The sequence below is a fragment of the Dipodomys spectabilis genome, unplaced genomic scaffold (genome assembly GCF_019054845.1).
Source record: "Dipodomys spectabilis isolate Male_0828 unplaced genomic scaffold, ASM1905484v1 ptg000778l, whole genome shotgun sequence".
Taxonomy (NCBI): domain Eukaryota; kingdom Metazoa; phylum Chordata; class Mammalia; order Rodentia; family Heteromyidae; genus Dipodomys; species Dipodomys spectabilis.
Window position 1 is genome coordinate 6,637 of NW_024871455.1, and position 20,027 is coordinate 26,663.

The 20,027-nt window shown below is 56.2% G+C and overlaps 1 protein-coding gene across 1 annotated transcript; it reads right to left on the minus strand.

Moving 5' to 3' along the window:
• Positions 1 to 1,655: 1,655 nt before the first annotated feature.
• Ube2v1 (ubiquitin conjugating enzyme E2 V1) lies at positions 1,656 to 19,724 on the minus strand. The gene is made up of 4 exons (XM_042672866.1): positions 19,643 to 19,724; positions 9,702 to 9,850; positions 3,736 to 3,861; positions 1,656 to 3,096 (listed from the first exon to the last, which is right to left on the minus strand). The coding sequence occupies exons 1-4, from the start codon at positions 19,662 to 19,664 to the stop codon at positions 2,950 to 2,952; spliced, it is 444 nt and encodes a 147-aa protein (XP_042528800.1). The 5' UTR covers positions 19,665 to 19,724; the 3' UTR covers positions 1,656 to 2,949.
• Between the last annotated feature and the right edge of the window lie 303 nt (positions 19,725 to 20,027).

Genomic DNA, 20,027 nt, shown 5'->3' on the forward strand with positions numbered 1-20,027 from the left:
CGCTGCATAGCGCAGCCGCGGGCGGGGGCGTGGCCCTGCAGTGGCGGGAGGAGCCATCCTTCCTGCCATGGGCTTCAGGGCAGCCCACAGGGTGGAGGCTGAAAATGCACCCACGGAGCCTCACGTTTCCCTGCCTCCGAGTGCCACGGCCAGCACAGCTGCGCATGGCAGCCTGCCCAACCACCTGGAACCACTGGGCTTTATGTGGTTCTACAGGCTCACACCTGTAATCCCAATCCCAGCTACTCAGGAGGCTGAGAGCTGGAGACTTTGGTTTGAGCCAGTGCTGTGGTCACTCGTGCCCCGGAGTGGGCAGCGCATGCTAGGCTGAGGCTTGGGCGGGACAGTGGTGACCTGAGGGGCTGCCGAGGCCTCCTCGCGCCTGGCAGCACGGCCCGTTGTTTCCAGCCGCTCATTCTGAAGCCACTGGGCACTATGCGGGTGCAGGGGCTGGCCGCCCCGCGCTGCCCTTCCCAGGCAGAGGGGCAGGGAAGGGGGTCTGGGGTGTGGCCTGTGGCCGGCACTGACACCAGAGCAGGCCCAGGGCCAGGCCCTCGGCTGGGAACTTAAATCCTGGGTGAAGCAGTGGCGAGCCCCCAGCTCCACAGTGGGTGGCAGCGCCCACCAGAATTAGGCGACGACTTCACTAGTTTTTTCCTTTTGCAACCAAGACTAAGTAAGCCCAGCCAGTCAAGAGCTGTTTTTAGTTTTGTTTTGCCAGTCCTGGGGCTTGAACTCAAGGCCTGGGTCTTGTTCTTGAGCCTCTTTGTGCTGTCTAGAGCTCTGCTCTACCACTTGAGCCACAGCACCACCTCTGGCCTTGTCTGAGTAGTTTACTAGAGAGAAGAGTCTCATGGAGTCTGGCATCTGTGGCTCAGGCCTATCATCTGAGCTACTCAGGAGGCTGAGAGCTAAGGATTGTGGCTTGAAGCCAGCCTGGGGTCTCATGGACTTTCCCACGTGCGCTGGCTTCAAATCACAACCCTCAGACCTCAGCCTCCTGCGCAGCTAGGAAGACAGGCCTGAGCCAGCAATCCCAGATAGGAAAGAACTTTTATTGTATATTTAACAACCCAAATCCTACAAAGCAACAGAACCAAAGAACCTTTTTAGACAGAGTAGCAAATCAATCTGAATCTGTGGTCCAAATCAGCCCATTTTTGTGTGTGAATGCCAATGCTGCACTTGAACTTGGGGCCTCATGCTCTTGCTTGGCTTTTCCACCCACGAGTTACAGCTCCACTCTGGCTTTTTGGTGGGTAACTGAAGATAAGTTCACAGCCTTTCCTGCCAGGCTGGCTTTGATGCATGATCCTCAGATCTCAACCTCTAGCGTAGCTAGCATGACGGGCGTGAGCACCAGCGCCAGCCTGGAACCTACTTTCAGGGCAGATTTCAAAACCAAAGCAGCTTCCGCCCTCACCTGGAATGGCAGGAGGAAGCGAACACAGCTCGGTAAATATTAATTCACACTTATTATTTCCACCCAGGCAATGTTGTGACGTCAAAGGCTGCCGAACACTGCTGAGAAACTTCCCCGACGGGATGTTAGATCCTCACCCCTAGATTTCCCCACAAAAACATCCACGAAAAGAGACACTGGTTTCCAGCCGTTGTAGCTGCCGCTTCAGATGCCACACACACGAAACCCTTCAGAACACGATGAACTGCCTTTATTTCGGTTCGCATCCGCCCAGCGATTAGTGGTCCTAACAGAGAGGGCCGCCCCCCCCCCCCCCACAACCCCCCACCTCCCGTGTTGCCCAGCTTCCCCCAAGCCGGCAGAGGGCCTCAGGAGCAGCAGTGGGGGGGGTGCCCAGTGGGGGGCTCCCACTGACTCGGTGGACCCGAGGGGTGGGCCGGGCCTGTGCAAACCTTCCACATTTCAAAGCAAAGCGGTGGGGACCGGGAAGGAGAGGACGTGTGCTTCGGGCCTCCTGTGGCCGTCCCCATCCCCGGGCTGAGCTGGGGCAGCTGCCACCAGGAGGTTGTCACCTACAGACCCGGAGCTGAGGGCTGGCTGAGGCGGCGGGGTGGGGGGGCGGGCGTGGGGCAGGCCTGGCTGCACTGAGGAGGCGTCAGATGCCGGCCTCATCTGGTAGCTGGGGGTGTGGGGCAGCAAGCGGGTGGAGGAGAGGAAGAAAGCGGCCCCCCCCAGCGCAGGGAGAGGGAGGGTGGGAGCGCGTCCAAGGGGCTGGAGGGCTGCAGCGCGCCTCGGCCGCGTGGGGCTGGAGTGGGGCGGGAGGTCTGCAGAGAAAGCCGGGCCGCAGGGAGAGCCTCACACCACGCGTCCCAGGCTGCATCTACTCTCAGGAGCCACCGTGCTGGGGGGCCTTGGGGGACAGGGACTGGGAGAGACCCCGGCGTGCCAACACGGAGAGATGAGGGGAAAAGGAATGGGGAGGACAGGAGCAGGGAAGGGGGGTGCACCCCAGACGTGCCAGCATGGAGGGCAGGACGTGGGGAATAGGAACGGGAAGGGGCGAGCACACCCCAGGAGTGTCAGCATGAAGGGCGGGGGCGGGAACAAGAGCAGGGGACAGAATGGGGGAGGGGGGCAGACGTCGGGTGCACTGGCAGGGAGGGAGGCAGGGAGGAGGGGGGCGCAGGACAGGACTGGGGAGGGGGGCAGAGACCCCAGCATTGCAGCAGCAGTGATTGTGTGCCGAGTCTGTTCACAGTTGAGTCAGCAGCGCCCGCCGGTCAGCGCGGGGTCAGCTCGGCTGCGTCCAGTCCCGGGCAAGGAGGACAGTGGTTACATTGACAGATGGTCTGTTATAGCACAACTCATATATTTCAAACGGACAGAATTAGTATCATGTACAGTGTCTTAGGATGAACTGCCTCGAATGGGAGCTTCCTTTCCAGTACTTGAAGGTCTACAGACGGATCTAGAAACTGACTACTGTGGAGGATGGAGGCCCGGAAATCGAGGGGCGGGGCTTTCAATTAGTTGCTGTAACACTGTCCTTCCGGCGGCTGGGGGAGTTTCATGTTTTCTTTAGACATCATCAGGCGCCGCAGCTCTTGCAGGACGACTTTGATGCTATAGGAGTTCTGCCACTTTGCTAGCACGGATATGGCTCTTGGGTCCACCTATGAAGAGGAAAACAATCCCAGTGAACTCAAGCTCTCTGCAAAGGCAGTGCATGCAGGGGGTTGGCACCGTGCAGACGGCTGCAGCTGCTGTGCACCCCGGGAGCCATGCCGCAGCCCTGGGAACAAGCTGCAAGGGCTCAGCAACAGGATCAGGTCTGAAGCCCTTCTGGCCCCAAAGGTCAGGAGTGCTCATAGCTGGTGCTCTACCACACCTGAGACAAACCTTCACTTCAGGAACTTTCCTGTTTGGGCTGGCTTTGAACCAGGATTCTCAGATCTCAGCCTCTGGAGTTGTGAGGCTTACAGGCCGCTGGTGCCTGGCAAGTCTGGTATTTTGCAGCAATCGGACTTCACGTTTTTGTGTTAGGTGTTTGGCCTATACAAATGAGTTAAACGAGCAGCAGGCACAGGCAAGCACTTCACCTCTGTGCCTCAGTTTCCTCATCCTGCCTCGGGTGCTGAGAGACTGAATGGGCTCACATCGTAGTGACTAGGAGACACGACCAGAGCCAAGCCTGCCTGAGACACAGCCCACCGCACCCCAGCCCCTGCGACGCGGAGCAGCCCACGCCCAACGCCCACAGGAGGACGGAGAGCCGCCAGAGGACAGGGAAGTGGGAGACAAAACCAACTTACCACTCCATTAGAACTATTAACTCCGTTCATATTAGTTTTTGTTACAAATCTTACAAAGGGGGGCGCTTCTGGGTACTTAGGTCCACATTCTATTTTAAGGCTGTATATTCGGTTTTCATAAATTGTCTGGAAAAGAAGAGGACAGAGATGTCAGGTGTCATGAGCAACAAAGCAGTGTGTGTTGCCCTGTCCCCTGCCCGCACAGGCCACCCGCCGCACCTCCCCCCAGCCAGGTCCCCCCACACACCAGGATAGGGGCCGGGCATGTTCTCCACTCAGCACAGCCACTTGCCCCCCCCCCCCACACCACCTCTGGCCTGGGGCACAGACCTGCACTCAATGCCCGTCCACGGTGCACAGCAGTGCGGGTGAGGCAGGACGGCGGCCCCTCCCGCACACTTCCCTCTGCCAGCCATGACGGACGGCCCTTGGTGGTGAAGGCAGAGGCCAAGGTCTGGGCCTACACGGCCAGAACCAGTCCTTAAACCACCAACGGAGCCATTGTGGAGAATCAAGTAGGTCCAAGACCACACACACCCAACCTGTCCTGTAACATCCAGGCTGCTCCCCCCGCTCAGAGCGCCTCCAAGGGCCCTGGACTCGGGACTTCCTGTCCTGCACGAAGTCACCCTGTCATCATTTGTGTCTGTTTCAGGTTCAAAGGTGACCCAGGTTCCTCTGAGACCGATGGCATGGCAACCGCCCCACGCACAGGCGCCACCTAGAGGTCTCCAGGGCGACTTTCAGCCCTGCCATCACAATGCCAGGGTGGGAAGTCACTCGGCACACACTCAACCAACTCTATTGCCCCATGACAAGCTAGCACACTGCCTCAAATCTGCAGCCTCTGCCTCCAGGGAGACGGCAGGGCTCCGCTAGCAGGTTCCCTCAAGGATCGAGCTTTGCCCAAGCCCATCCTCGGCTGCTTCGGTCTCCAAGAAGCCAGTATGCAAGCTGGAGGCCGTGGCTCATGCCTGTCATCCTAGCTACTCAGGAGGCTGAGATCTGAGGGTCGCGGTTCAGCCAGCCCAGGCAGGAACATTTGTGGAACTCATCTTGAATCAACTACCAAAAAGCCCTAAGTGGAGCTGTGGCTCAAGAGGTAGAGTTAGCCTTGAGCAAAAAAACTCAGGGACAGTGCCCAGACCCTAAGTTCAAGCCCTAGGACCAGCACCAAATAAATAATTTTTAAAATGTGAGGGATTTGACCCAAGTGCACTCTAGGTATGCATGAAAATACCACAATGCAACCCCTTTGTACCACACACACACACACACACACACACACACACACACACACAGTTAATGAGACCTCATCTCAACAATAAATGCTGAGCCTGAGGGTTTGCCTATGGTATTATACACGGTGACAGAGTGCACAGGCCGTCTAAGAGCTCCTCTGACCTGTGGATTAGACGCAGCACAGACGCGGGTGGATAGGTGAGGGTCTGTGGTGTCCCTGGGAACCACACCAACATCCCACAGCCTGACATCCCAAAGTAAACACACAGGGGCGGAGCCAGGCTCCTGCACACTGCCTGGTGCTTCTGCTGGGATGCCCCAGTTGGGCTGTCAATCATCTTCCAGCTCCAGCCCATGAGTGGCAGAGCTGAGGACTGTCCTCTGCAGGGGATCCTTCTGTCCCCCTTCTACCTGATCAGCCTCTGCATGGAAACACTCTGGCTGACTCTAGCCTGGCTTGGCGCTGTGTCTCCAGGAGGCACCTGAACACCTGGCTCCCTGTGGAGGAGCTGTTACATGCGGCCCAACAGCCAAGACCAGACAACACCTCGGCAGCAACAGACCAACAGATAAAGACAGACACTCACACACAAGTACGTGCACCTGATGGAATATTATTCAGCCTTATATAAACAAGAAAAGCTACCCTCCCAGTTGTACTGACAAAGACAAACATGGAGGGGCCGGGAATGCAGTTCAGTGGTAGAGTGCTTGTCTTGCTTGCATGCATGAAGCCCCGGGTTCAATTCCTCAGTACCACATACACAGAAAAAGCTGGAAGTGGTGCTGTGGTTCAAGTGGTAGAGTGCTAGCCTTGAGCAAAAGGAGCTCAGGGACAGTGCCCAGGCCCTGAGTTCAAGCCCCAGGACTAGAAAGGGGGGAAAAAAGACAAACATGGAGGCATGACACTAAATGACAAATGCTACACGGTCTCACTCCCGTTTGCAACTGTAAAGGCTGAACTCAGAAACAGTAAAACAGGGTGTGTGTGTATGCATGTGTACACACACACATACACACGTATACATGCAAGCCAGAGCCAGACCTCAGGCCAGAGAGCCCAAGCTTAGAGTTACAAGATGCTAACATGCGGGATGTGCAGCAGACTGGCCAGCTGGTACTGGATCACTCACATGAAGCCATCCTCGGTGAACGCCATGAGGAGGAAACCGACTACAGAAGCCGATGCTTTGGCCAGCACACCACTACACAATGCACATGAACATAAACGGTCACACTAGTGGCTTACTAGCGCTGCCATGACGGTGTCAGGAGGGCTGGGGGAGGGCCTCACACTGGCCGCTGCACACGCAGTGGCGCAGCCTCTTGGCAAACAATCTACTCAAAGCAGTAAACAAGGGCTGGGAATGTGGCTCAGTGGCAGAGTGCTTGCCTAGCATGCCTGAAGCCCTGGGTTCGATTCCTCAGCACCACATACACAGAAAAAGCAGCAAGTGGCGCTGTGGCTCAAGTGGTAGAGTGCTAGTCTTGAACAAAAGCAGCTCAGGGGCAGTGCCCAGGCCAGGCACTTGAATTCAGGGTTCAAGCCCCAGGACTGACAAAACAACAACAACAGCAAAAACGTTAAACAGTTACCATGCTGGAAGTAGTTACTTAACTACTTAGGAGGCTGAGACCTGTGATTTGAAGACAGCCTAGGAAGAAAAGGTTGAGTCTATCTCCAATTAGCCAGCAAAATGTTATACTGGAGTGCCAGCCATGAGCAATAAACTGAGCAAAAGCTCAAGGCCCTGAGTTCATGTTGGGTATTGGTATGTAAACACACACTCTGTCTCTGTCTCTGTCTGTCTCTCTCTCTCACACACACACACATCCCCCAACAATTAATAAACCAACAGAATGTGGCATTTCCACACTGAAACACTTTGATCACGAAGAGATGCTGCAAGGTGAGCTATGCTAATTAAGGGCAGCAGGACAAACACAGCACCAGCTCTTCCACTCAATGCAGTCCTGAGGAGGTAGATTTGGACCCGAAAGCAGATCAGAGGCTCCATCTCTGGAGGGGGTTGGGGAGCAACACCAACGGAGTGGGTTTCTCCTTGGCATCATGAAATGTTCTGGGATTAGCAATGGTGAAGGTTTATCCTAAATCAGGTGTAGTAGAACATGACTGCAATCCCAGCGCTTAGGAGGCCCAAGCCAAATTTAGGGAGATTCCTTCTCAACAAAACAGCAGGGCACACTTGCCTGGCCTGTGCAAACACAAAGCTCTGGGTTCCAAATACAGCACTATTTAAAAAAAAAAAAAAAAAAAAAAAAGACACCCTAGAGGCTGAAGATTACATTTAATAAAGCTCATATTAAAAAGATAGGCCAGGCGTTGGTGATTCACCCTGTAATCCCAGCTATTTAGGAGGCTGAGAACTGAGGATCACGGTTCAAAGCCAGCCCGGGTAGGAAAGTCCATGAGACTCTTATTTCCAATAAACCAGCAGAAAACTGGAAGTGGTGCTGTGGCTCAAGTGGTAGAGCACTTGCCTTGAGCTGAAGAACTCAGGGGCAGTGCCCAGGCCGAGTTCAAGGTCCACAACTGACCAAAAAAAAAAGAGAGTTGACTCATGCCTCTAATCCTAGCTACTCAGGAGGGTGAAATCTGGAGGAACATGGTTTTGAGGCCAACCAGGGCAAGACATTCCATCTTCAAATTAATCAGCAAAAATCAGGGATTGGAGGTGTGACTCAAGTAGTAGAGCAAGTGAAAGCATAGTGGTAGGTACATTCCTGTAATCTCAGCACTCAGGAGGTTAAAGTAGTTGGAGGGTCACTAATTCAAGGCTAGCCTGGACTTCAAATCAAAACCCTGTCTCAAAACAAAACAGAGGTGGACTGGAATGACAGCTCAGAGGTAAAGCCTGCCTAGCAGGCACAAGATCTTGATTTTAGTTTCCAGCAACACTCACAACACTTATCTCTCACTATCTCCCCCCACCTAAAAAACAAATAAAAAACCACAAAAAACCAGACATAAGAGCAGCGCCTTCCCGTCAGGACCTCTCCCTTGTAAAGAGATAAACCCAAGCAGTCTTAGGTAGACAGAGGATTTTAAGTACACAATTTGTGGCCTTACACACTGGTTGGTGGTCTGCCCCACACCTGCCCCAGCCCCAGGCACTTCCAGAGCCTGGGGCGGAGATAGGGGTGGGGCTAGAGGAAGAGGTGCAAGCATCCACAAGAAACCAAAGGAAGCTATCTTAGGAAGAAGTTCTTTAGAGACAGCGAAGAAGTGGTCCTGACAAAGGCGGCCATTAGCATTGAACAGATTCAGAACCACCCAGTTTTCATAGGGAAGGAGGAGAAAGAAAGGAGCAAAAACAGAACCCCCTAGCCAGGCACGGGTGGCTCAAGCCTGTGATCCTAGCTACTCAGGAGGCTGAGATCTGAGGATCGAGGTTCAAAGCCAGCCCAAGCAGCAAAGTCTGTGAGACGCTTATCTCCAATAAACCAGCAGAAAACTGGAAATGGCTCTGTGACTCAAGTGGCAAAGTGCTCGCCTTGAGCTGAAGAGCTGACGGACAGCGCCCAGGCCCAGAGTTCAAGCTCACGACTGAAACAAAAACAAAAAAACAAAAACAAAAAACCCCCCAAAGACCAGAGCCCCACGACCATCACACAAAACTATTCGGCAACAAAACTGACTTAAACATTAAAGGTAAAAGTGGCCAAATGCCTGGAGCCGACACCTATAATCTCACTCCCAATCAGCTAGCAAGATGCCAGGCTGGAGGTGTGGTTCGAGTGGCAGAGCACCAGCTGAGTAAGTCAGCTACGTAAGCACCACCAGAAAAAAGGCACAGGCAGTCACTGGGCACGAGCCGACGCCGTCTCAGAAGAGGGCTGTGGAGCTCAGGACACTCCTGCGCCTGTCCAGACCTCACTGCACACCGTGCCCGGCCCTGCCCTCCCCAGGGTGCAGGCACGGATTGGAGCCTAGCCCGAAACCCCAGGAAGGAACAAAGCCTGTGAGGCCGGAAGGGAATACACCAAGTCAGCCCTGTGCCCCCAGGCAGGGCCTCCAGCAATCTCTCCTGTGGCCTCTGGGTCATTCTACAACTGGGACAGGAAAGCGTCATCATTATCTGCTTGTAAAGCCCGCAGTGTGCTGCGGCGGACGGTCCTCCCTACGTGACAATGGGCAGGCGACCACATTTTGAGACGGCCTCCTCATCTGTCACACGGGTTGCGGTGACCCAACAGCGCCAGGACCCACAGGAAGCGATTGACACTTCCTGCGTGTTTCCTACGGGCCCTCAGAAAGGTGGCTGGCACTGAGGCCTGGGGCAGCAGGCTGACCGCTGCGGGCCTCGGCTGCGGTGAGTTAGGACACTGAAAGGATGGATGGCGAGCACGGGGCGCAGCCTCCCTCCTCGCGTTCACCTGGTGCCCGGTGGCAGCTCTGCCAGCACCAGGCGCTCAGTGGTGAGCCGCTCGCTTTGTTCTAAACTACACCACGGGCACAGCGACCTCGGGCCGTGGCCCCGACGGTCACGGAATGTCGCAGTGGAGTCTTCACGGGCAGGGTGCTTACCATTCGAGGGCTTAAACAGCATCAGAGGAGGCTCAAATACACACAGTGAAAGTGCTCAGACAGAGCAGGCACATGTGAGAGAGTACAGCCCGGGCGTGCCCGCGACAAGCGCCCGGGGTAAAGGAGGCACAGTGCATGTAAGACATTGACATTATAGCCGCAGCTCGACGCTTACTCTTGGAGGCCCAATTATCATCCCTGTCCATCTGGTAAGGGTCATGTCTTCGTCATCTTCCAGACCCCAGCTAACTGTGCCATCTCCTACTCCCTTCTGGCCTTCTTCGAGTTCTTCCAACAGGCGGAAATTGCGAGGGACTTTTACTCCTAAAATAAATGGAGAGAAATTCAAGATACTGGCAACTCCAAGAAACTCCATAGCCCAGAGCAAGCGGCTGGGTGTGGCGCCTGAGACCACGCCACAGTGCCGACACCACCACCATGCTGTTCGGCTGTTCACAGAGCTACGGGACAGGACGTGACCAGAGCAGCCCACCCTGGACGACTCTGCCAAGTGTCCCCGCGCCGCAGGCTGCCTGGCTCAGTCCCGCCTGAGGCCACCACCACCATCTGCAGCGCTCACCGGTGCACCCTGGAGCAGGCTCTTTTCTGGGCGCTCCTGAGCGCCCACATCTGAGGCATAGGCAGCTGTGGCAGACAGATGCGCAACGGCAGCCCCTTTCGCATGTGTAGGGCAGTTTCTCTGCTGACGGTGACTGCTCGGAGCAGGGTGGCCGGTCCTCAGATCTGTTTGCACAGCCGGCCAAGAGGCTCCAGAAAGCAAGGCGGGAATGCACAGTACACCGCAGGCCACAGAACTCAAGTTCAGTTGAGCGCCTGGGCATCCTGGGTTGTGGGAAGACAAGAGGCCACTTTCTCCTGGGCCTGCGCATCGGACACTACCCCTAGCCACTTTACTAGCCTCTCCCACTTCCCCGGCACCTGCATCACACTCTGTGCATCCAGACTGGCTACTGGCTTGCCAGCCTCATGCCAAGTCCCCTCTGGGCAGGCTCTAGAAGCAAGTGGAATGCAGCAGACAACTGTGGAGAGGGGGTCTGAGCACACTAATCGCAAGGGAATAGATCTGACCCTCTCTCTGGCGCTGAGAGAGATGCAGTGCCTGCCCCCACCGAGCTCTGCAGCGCATCACTGGATGGGAGAATGCGGAAAGCAGCAACGCGGCCTAGGGAGGGGGAGGGGTGTATTGCAAGAGGACCGAGGGGAGTGGGCCTGAGGCAGAGGCAACAGTAGGAAGGAGGCCGTGGTACAGCTAAAGGCATGGACAAGACAGTGGGCAGAAGCAGATCAGGAATTCCATGCTTCCCAAGTGACAGGAGCTACTGGAGTTTTGAACCAAGTCTCACAGCTCCCGCTCCTTGGCTGCGTTGTACAGGGCGCTCCAGAATGCCGGCGGTGATGGTGGCAGATATGCAGGGCAGTGGTAGAGTGGCAGCTGTGAGTGGTGAGTGATAAAGCTAAGGGACAGCATCCAGGCCATGAGTTCAAACCCCAGTATTGATACCAAAAAAAGTGGGGGCGGGGGAGCAGGTCAGAGTAAAGGTTACACTAGCTCCACAAATACGCATGAACAAACTTTAGAGAAAAATCGAAGCCAGGTGCCAGTGGTGCACGCCTGTAATCCTAGCTACTCAGGAGGCTGAGATCTGAGGATTGTGGTTTAAAGCCAGCCTGGGCAGGATGGTCCGTGAGACTCTTATCTCCAATGAACTTCAGAAAACCGGAAGTGCAGCTGTGACTCAAAGTGGTAGTGCTAGCCTTGAGCAAAGAGCTCAAGGATAGCATCTAGGCCCAGAGTTCAAGTCTCATGACCACACACACACACACACACACACACACACACACACACACACACACAGGGAAAAAAAACCTGACTTTCTATAGAGGGTCAAGAACACAGATGTGAAAAAGCTAGCCAAGTGCTCCACCACTTACCCCCACCCAGAGCCTGTCCCTGCCTAGCAATCTAGCTGAGCTAAGTCACACAGGGCCACCAGCCCTGCTTGTGCTGGTGACAAGGGAGGGAGAGGAACGGAGGTAAGGCTGGTCTAGAGAGCACGCAGGCTTCTTACTGACAGGCTGTGTATGTGCTACCGAACCCTCCATCAGCACTGTCTCATCCAGCAGAGAACCAAACACAGGCGAACCCTCTGCTCTACCAGCCTTGAAGCACCACTCTCCAGTCCTCAGAGCCACAGAGCTCACGGGCCCAGCAGCCTCCTGGCGGTTCAATACCCTTACCTATTCACTCTGGCTCTCGTGCCAGGGCACCCCGTCCCATCCCTGCCATACTGTGGGGTCTGTTCTCCTAGCCCAGCTTACTGGCTTCCTCCTAGCCCAGCTTACTGGCTTCCTCCTAGCCCAGCTTACTGGCTTCCTCCTAGCCCAGCTTACTGGCTTCCTCCTAGCCCAGCTTACTGGCTTCCTGTGCTAGAATTCCAGACCCTAGCCACCAGGTTCAGGGTCCCAACCTCTGCCTCTGGGGAGTCTTGACCCAACCCACAGCTCAAGTCAGCTAAAGTTACCAGTGTGCATTTCCAATCAGATGGCACTAATGACGGGTTTGCCCCAGCCCTCCTCCAGAGGAAGCAGCTGGGCCTGCTTCACACCCACTTCAACGTGAGCAGAGCCGCCCTCTCACAGGCTCCCTTCAGGCCTCGGATGGCACAGCTCTCCACCCTCACCCGCAGCAAGGCACAACCCCCCCCCCCCCCCCCCGGTTGGCCAGTCATTTCTGGAACTCCTGCTCGCTGCCACCGCTAGCCGTGCTAGCCTGTGTAAGCCCTGCAGCTCTGAGATCCAAACTGGGGACTCCTCCACAGCCGCCAGCGATTGGGATCCCCTCTCTCACCGGGTGTCTTCTCCCACCTGATCAGCTGACCAGAACCAGGCTCCACCTGCTTCGTCCACTGCCACGTGAGCAGTGACCTACCCACTCAGTCTCCTTACCCAGGCTGGCTTTGAACTACCCTCCTCAGATCCCAGCCTCTTGAGTAGCTAGGATTACAGGTGTAGGCCATTGACACGGGCTTCGGGTGAGCATGTAACTACCTCCTGGGATCAAACACTGGTACCATGTAATTGGGATAGCTAAGGTGGTTTTTTTGTTGTTGTTGTTTTGGTTGTGGGGCTTGAACTCTGGGCCTGGGCGCTGTCCCTCAGCTCTTCAGCTCAAGGCTAGTTGTCTACCACTTGAGCCACAGCACCACTTAGGGCTTTTTCTGTTTATGTGGTGCTGAGGAATCAAACCTACAGCCTCATACATAGGAGGCAAGCACTCTACTACACTTTGCCACCTTTCCAGTCCTCTAAGGTTTTTTGACAGAAGTAAAACTTGGAAGGTTAGAATTATTTTAATGAAGAAAAACTGGCTCACCACCCAAACTACACCACTAGAAAATGAAATTTGTTTTGTAAGATCCATTCTAAGCCAGGTGTTTGTGGCTCATGTCTGTGATCCTAGCTACTCAGGAGGCTGAGATCTGAGGATTGTGGTTCATGCCAGCCCAGGCAGAAAAGCTCATGAGTCTCCAATAAACTACTCAGAAAAGGCTGGAAAGAGGTGCTGTGGCTCAAGTGGTAGAGCACCAGCCTTCAGCAACAAGAGGCTCAAGGACACCACTCAGGCTTTGAGTCCAAGCCTCAGGACTGGCAAAAACAAAAACAAACTCACTCTAAACCACCTGAGAAGCTGCATATGAGGTTGGTGTATCAACACGTTCTTTTTATTTTTGTCGGTAGTGGGGCCTGAACTCTGGGCCTGGGCGCTGTCCTTCAGCTCTCCAGTCAAGGTGAGCACTCTACCACTTGAGCCACAGTGCCAATTCCGGTTTTCTGATAATTCATTGGAGTTTTCTGGTGGTTTATTGGAGTTAAGAGTCTAACAGGGCTGGGAAGGTGGCTCAGTGGTAGAGTACTTGCCCTGCATGCATGAGGCCCTGGGTTCGATTCCTCAGCACCACATAATCAGAAAAAATGAGAAGTGACACTGTGGCTCAAGTGGTAGAGTGCTTACCTTGAGCTGAAGAGCTGAGGGACAGTGCCCAGGCCCAGAGTTCAGGCCCCACAAAACACACACACACACACACACACACACACACAAACACACACACACAGTGTCTAACAGACTTTCCTGCTGGGGCTGGCTTTGAACATGGATCCTCAGATCTCAGCTTCCTGAGTAGCTAGGATTGCAGGAGTGAGCCACCAGTGCTCGGCAGTGTATCAACACTTTCTTACAAAGCAAAGGACATTTCTATCTGGATAAGGCTTAATTCTGGAACTTCAGATTTGTATCTGCTTCAGAGACATAAATCCAGATATAGATGAAGGTTGGAGATCTGTCAATCTGAGGATAAACCAGTTACAGCCAAATGGAGAGGGTCATTCTCCCAAATGGAGAGGGATAATTGAAAATCATGACAACTCAACCCAGCGATAATGAAGTCAATTATGCTAGAGAGCAGCATCAGAGTTGACCACAGAGCCTGTACCAGCACATCTCACTCCTCTTAACCCAAATGTTAAGATTTCTGACCCTCTGTGTTTCTGACACCGAAACAACCGGAAGAAGAACGTCAAGTGCAGGCTAAGGAAAGGGGACTCATGTCAACCCTGCAAAGCCAGGGGAGCTACAGGCTCTGTAAGAGCTGGCAGGGTGCAGGGAGACTACCCAACAGCAGGTGCAACTAAACAGGCTGTGGCTATTAAATTAACTATGGGCCAGAAACCAGTGGCTCACTCCCACAAACCTAGATACTCAGGAGACAGAGATCTGAAGACTGTGATTCAAAGCCAGCCAAGGCAGGAAAAGTCTGAGAGTGTTATCTCAAATTAAGCACCAAAAAGACCCAGAAGTGTGAAACGGTGGCTCAAGTGGTAGAGCACTAGCTATGAGTATAAAAGCTCAGGGCCCTAAGTTCCAGCCTCAGGACCAGCATATACACACACAAAAATCAGCCTGTTTTTTTCTCTTGGCTAAATATAATTAAGTTAAAAGTCAGCAGGTGGGCTGAGAAGGTAGCTCAGTGGTAGAATGTTCACCTAGAATGCATGAAGCCCTAGGTTTGATTCTTCAGCACCACATAAACTGAAAAAGCCAGAAGTGGCACTGTGGCTCAAATGGTAGAGTGCTAGCCTTGTGCAAAAGAAGCTCAGGGACAGCGCCCAGGCCCTGAGTTCAAGTGTCAGGACTGGCAAAACAAACAAAAAGTCAACAGGTAGCCGGGGGCCGGTGGCTCAGGCCTGTAATCCTAGCTACTCAGGAGGCTGAGATCTGAGGATCGAGGTTCAAAGCCAGCCCAGGCAGGAAAGTCCGTGAGACTCTTATCTCCAATAAACCACTAGAAAACCAGAAGTGGCGCTGTGGCTCAAGTGGTAGAGCGCTCGCCTTGAGCTGAAGAGTGCAGGGACAGCCACCAATCCCAGAGTTCAAGCCCATGACCAACTGGGGGGGGGGGGGGGGGGGGGGGGAGAATCAACAGGTGTAAGATATTACAAAGAAAACTCTGACAGCCAGGTTCAAAAGGCTGGTCTGATAGTTTTATTCCGTATCTTAATAAGACACTTCAACATAACAATAAAAAACATAGCAACACACTTAAATATTTGTGGTACAGGATGATTTTGAAAGCCAGATGTGGTGTTGCACACAGGATTCACCCAAGAACCAGAAGATGAGGCAGATCTCAGGTTAGAGGCCTGTCTGGAATACATAGGAAGATACTAGCTTCCAAGACAGAAAAAAAAAGCCCTTTAAAACAGCTAAGGGGGGCTGGGAAGGTGGCTCAGTGGTAGAGTGCTTGCCTTGCATGCATAAGGCCCTGGGTTCGATTCCTTAGCACCACATAAGCAGAAAAAGCCAGAAGTGGCGTTGTGGCTCAAGTGGTAGAGTGCTAGCCTTGAGCTGAAAGCTGAGGGACAGCACCCAGGCCCAGAGTTCAGGCCCCACAACCGACCAAAAAAGAAGAAAAAAAAAATCTGATGGGGAACTCATGGCCACAAGCAGCAGTCTTGGGCTGGGAAGGTGGCTCAGTGGTAGAGCGCTTGCCTTGCATGCCTGAGGCCCTGAGTTCGATTCCTCAGCACCATATAAGCAAGAAAAAAAAAGGCTGGAAGTGGCGCTGTGGCTCAAGTGGTAGAGCGCTAGCCTTGAGCTGAGGGACAGCGCCCAGGCCCAGAGTTCAGGCCCCACGACTGGACCCTCCCCCCCAAAAAAACCAGAAAACAACAAAGCAGCAATCTTGGAAACAGGTACCACGGTACCACGGCCAAGCCTGTGTACCCATGCAGCCCAATGTGACAAGAGCTAGTGACAAGCTGTGATACCACAAGCATCTCTGCTGGTAGGACCATCGACCACAGCCAAGAATCACACCTTCTAATGGGAAAGGGGACACAGTGAGGCCCTGACAGAGACACCCCTATAGTCTCCTTTGCTGAAACGTTTCTCTACTCTCAAATTTATACATGTGGCTAAACAGAGAGAGACCTGCAAGGACTTTGCTGGGTGCAAGGCAGAGAGGATCAAATGCAGCCTAGTACAAAGCAGACAACACAGGAAAACCAGCAATGACTTCAAATGGGAAACTGCGCCATGAGGTGAGGCGCCAGGGTGGCCTTTCTAGGAGCCACCCCTGGAGAAAGGAAACAGACATGAGGACAAGGCACCGCCAGCAAGGGCAGATGGGACAGACCTGTGTGTGCTACCACATAGGTGCCAGGCAGCAGGGCCATGGGCAGAGGGAGGGCATCCAGAGGGGCGGGCTGGGCCCTGACACTGTGTCTGCTCCAGAAAATGGATGGAAAAAGGGCTACATCACTCTGAGGCGCCTGGACCCTCAGCAATCAGACAGTGATCGGGAGTGCTCTGCTCGACTTGTGCTAGGGTGAGGTGTGGAGGCATCAGATCCCACCCGAGGGTCTTACTATCTACCAAATGTGTCAACAGCCAAGGCAGGGGCTGGAAGACGGGCCAAGCACACTTGTCCTAGGGCCCTGCAGGCCCATCCCTGAACTCTGGCTGTGGCCTCAGGCTGATCACGTCTCCTCAGAAGGCCTGTTTCCTCATCTTTCCAACAGGTATCTGCCTCAAAGGGTTCTATGAGAGATGAGAGGACATAGTTAACACAGCAGCCAGCACACTGTAAGCCATGACGTCCAAGTAAGAAGTCTGAGGGCTGGTACACCAGCAAGGACCAGAACCTCCTTTGTGCAAGACATGCAAAGGCCCAAGCCCAGAAGATGTGGGCTACAAGAGCATCAGTAAAAACAGACCACGTGATGGGATGTGGCGGAAGTCGGGAAGGAAGGAGGGAGGGAAGGAGAGAAGGGAGGAAGGAAGGAAGGAAGAGAAGGGAGGGAGGGAAAGTGGAAAAAGAGGGAAGGAGGGAGGAAGAAAGGAGGGAAGGAAGGAGCGAGCTGCAGCTCCCCTTCCCGTAGATAGCGGCCAGGAATACTGTGGTGGAGGGATGGGTAACAGAACTTTCCCTTAAGTCTCTTCTCTCACCAAGACTTACTTTGGCACATGCCAAAATCCACTGGATCTCTCTCTCCTAACTAAGACCCTGGAGCAGGAAGCCCTGCTCCTGTATGTCAAGGCTTCTCAGGCAGCCACCAACGTGGTCTCCTGGGGGGGCCTGGCTCCTCTCTGGGGCACGTCCACGCTCTGGGTGCTCACGAGCTGCACTGGCTGATGGGAGACCAGAGGGCTGCTCGGTGCTCTCTTCAGAAAAAAGCAGAGGCTTCGCCAAGTTTGTCCTTCCCAGGACCAGACACGGAAGAGTTACAATTCACCAGAGAAGGAAAGCGAAAAGGAGACAGGAAGGGAGGAGGAGTGGGGAGGAGAGTGTTTTTGAAGTTCCCCTGAAGGTGTGAAGATTATCATCACAAAGAGCAAGGTCAATACCCCCTTTGGCTGGGTCTCTTCCCTTGAATCCAGGCCCAGGAGAGCTCCTGCAGGGAGACAGCAGGAATTGCAGCTCCAACCTCCTTCCCGGACCCTGGCGCTCTAGAATGGGGAAGGGATGACCACTTCATCTCCAGCACTCAAGAGGTTATTTTCATGAGCTGGGGGGGGGAGGGCTATGCAAATTCACACCAACCAGGGCTGATCCTCGGCAGGTGGACTGCCTGCTGTGGGCTGTGGGTTGCAGGGTGAGAGGAAGACCCTGGCAGCCAAGGTACTGTGCAAGGTCCCACAGTCCTGGACAAGGCAGGAGGAAGCAACTGGCCACTGTGTGGGTATCCTGAGGCCCACAGGGCTTCTTACAACCCCACTTTGTGCCATCTGTGCAGGTCTGGCACAGGCAGGACCACGGCAGTGACCACAGACAAGTTCAGCCTCACAGTTGGTTCCCAACCACCGGGCACAGATTAGTCCAGCTGATCACAGGTCCTGAGCACATGGGAAAGGCTTCTCAAGAGTCAAGAGGAAAAGAGGCCCAAACACTCCCTTCATTTTAACCCACCAAGGTTTTTCTGCCATGTATGCGTCCATTCATTCACCTAACCACTCATTCATTTATCCAATAAATACCAAAGACTGTTTACTGCACACCAGACATTAGGCTAGTGACTTCTCCTGTACAATAAAATCCAAAGCCAAACCTCCCCAACTCATCTTAAAAATCTCCTGTGGGCTCTAAGGACTTTTATGCTGTTCCTACAAGCCAAGCTCCACCCTACCACAGGACCCTGGCACTGACAGTCCTTCACCACTTCCTGCCTGTGACACCTGTGGCAGAGGAGGCCCAATCCATCCTTATCAAAGGCCCTCTCCCCACCTTCGCAGACACTCTCACGGGTGCAGTTCCCAGTGAGACCCTCAGCGGCCTTCTCCCCGCTCTGAATGAAAACTCCACGGGCAGGATGAGTTCACCTCGCTCGTCGTGCACCAGGGCATGTGCCAGGCTCTCAGTGAGAATCGATGTGTTCAGTAAAGACACAAGTTTCAGGAAGCCGACGCTAAGGCCCCTTCAAGCCGGCCCTGTCATCCGCATCACACCAAGGGGTCTCGTCTCCTCCTTGGCCGCCGCCCCCAGCGGTACTTAGGGAGCACTCTTCCACTGGCAGGCCTCACGAGCGCAGAGTGAAGTAGCTGTTCAACCGGACTGGAGATGCTCATCTCAAGCGTCTGTGCACAGCACTGGCCCGCACCACCCTCCTCCAGGACGGGCCGGCTCTGCCTGCGGCGAGCGCTGGGGCAGGGTCTTCCCGGCGAGCCGACTCGGCGCCGCGGCGGCTGGAACCGAAGCCGAGTCGGGTGAGCCGGCTCCGCCGGGCTCCAGGAAGACGCGCGGCGTGAGGGCCGGGCCCCGGGCGGCGGGCGGCTCCGGGCGGGCCCGCGCCCGGCCACCCACTCCGCACCGCCACCGAGGGGCCACATCCGGGGAACACGGGCTCCTCAAGGACCACCGGCCCCGCCGCCGCCCGGGGTTCCCCGGTCAGTGCCCGGGGTCGCTCATCAGAGGGGGGGCCCTCCCTCCGCTGCCGCCCGCAGCAGGGCGACGCCGGCCCGGCCCCGGCCTCCCCCGCCCCCCGCCGCGGCCCCCCGGTCCGTCCCGGAGCCGCCGGTGGGCGCGGCGACCTCCACGCCGCGGGCCCCGCGCCGACCCGGCAGGTCTTCCCTCCGGAGGAGGCCCGACTCCGGCCTCGCGCCGCCCGCGGGGCCGCCCCGCCGCCTCGCGGGGCGCCCGCCGCCCACCGCCCGCCGGGGCTCGGCCCGGCCTCCCTCCCGCGCGCCCCGGGCGGAGCCGCCGCGACCCCGCCGCGGGGAGGAGCCGCCCGGACCCCGCCTCCCCTCCCCCGCCCCGGCGGCTCGGCAGCCTCCGGAGCCGGCGTCCCGAGCCCCTCGCCCCCGGCCCGGCCCGCCCCGGCGGGCGCTCGCCGCCCGCAGCCTCGGGGCCCCGCCGCGCAGCCCCCGGCCCTCCGGCCCCCGCTTCCGGCCGCCGCCGGCCCCTCCCCGCCGGCCGTCGCGCGGAGCCCAGCGGCCGGAGGCTGGCGCGGGGCCGCCGGCCTCGCGGCAGAGGCCTCGGCGGCGGCCCGGCCCCACCCCGGCCCGCGCCCCGCCGGCCCGCCGGGCCCGCCGCCCCCGCTCACCCGAGCCTGTGGTGGCTGCCATCTTGCGTCGCTGTCGTTCGAAGGCCGGCCCCTTCTTCACCCCCCGGCGTCCCCGGGCCCCGGCGCGCACGCGCGTGCGCACGCGCAGACGCCGCCGCCAGCCCCGGACCGGAAGGGCCTTCTCTCCGCGTCCTGAGACCGGAAGCGTTTACGTGCGCGGGGGCGCGCGGCCGGGGCGACGGGCCGACGTCGAGGAGCCCGGCGGGAGCGGCGGGGCTCGGGGCTCGGGGCTCGGGCTCGGGAGGCCCCGCGAAGAGCCCCGGGCTCCGCCGCGCGCCGCCCTCTCGAGCTGGACCCTCGCGCGTCTCACACCCGTCGGGTTTAACGTCGAAATGAAGCCGGGAGCCGCAGCGTTCGAGCCCAC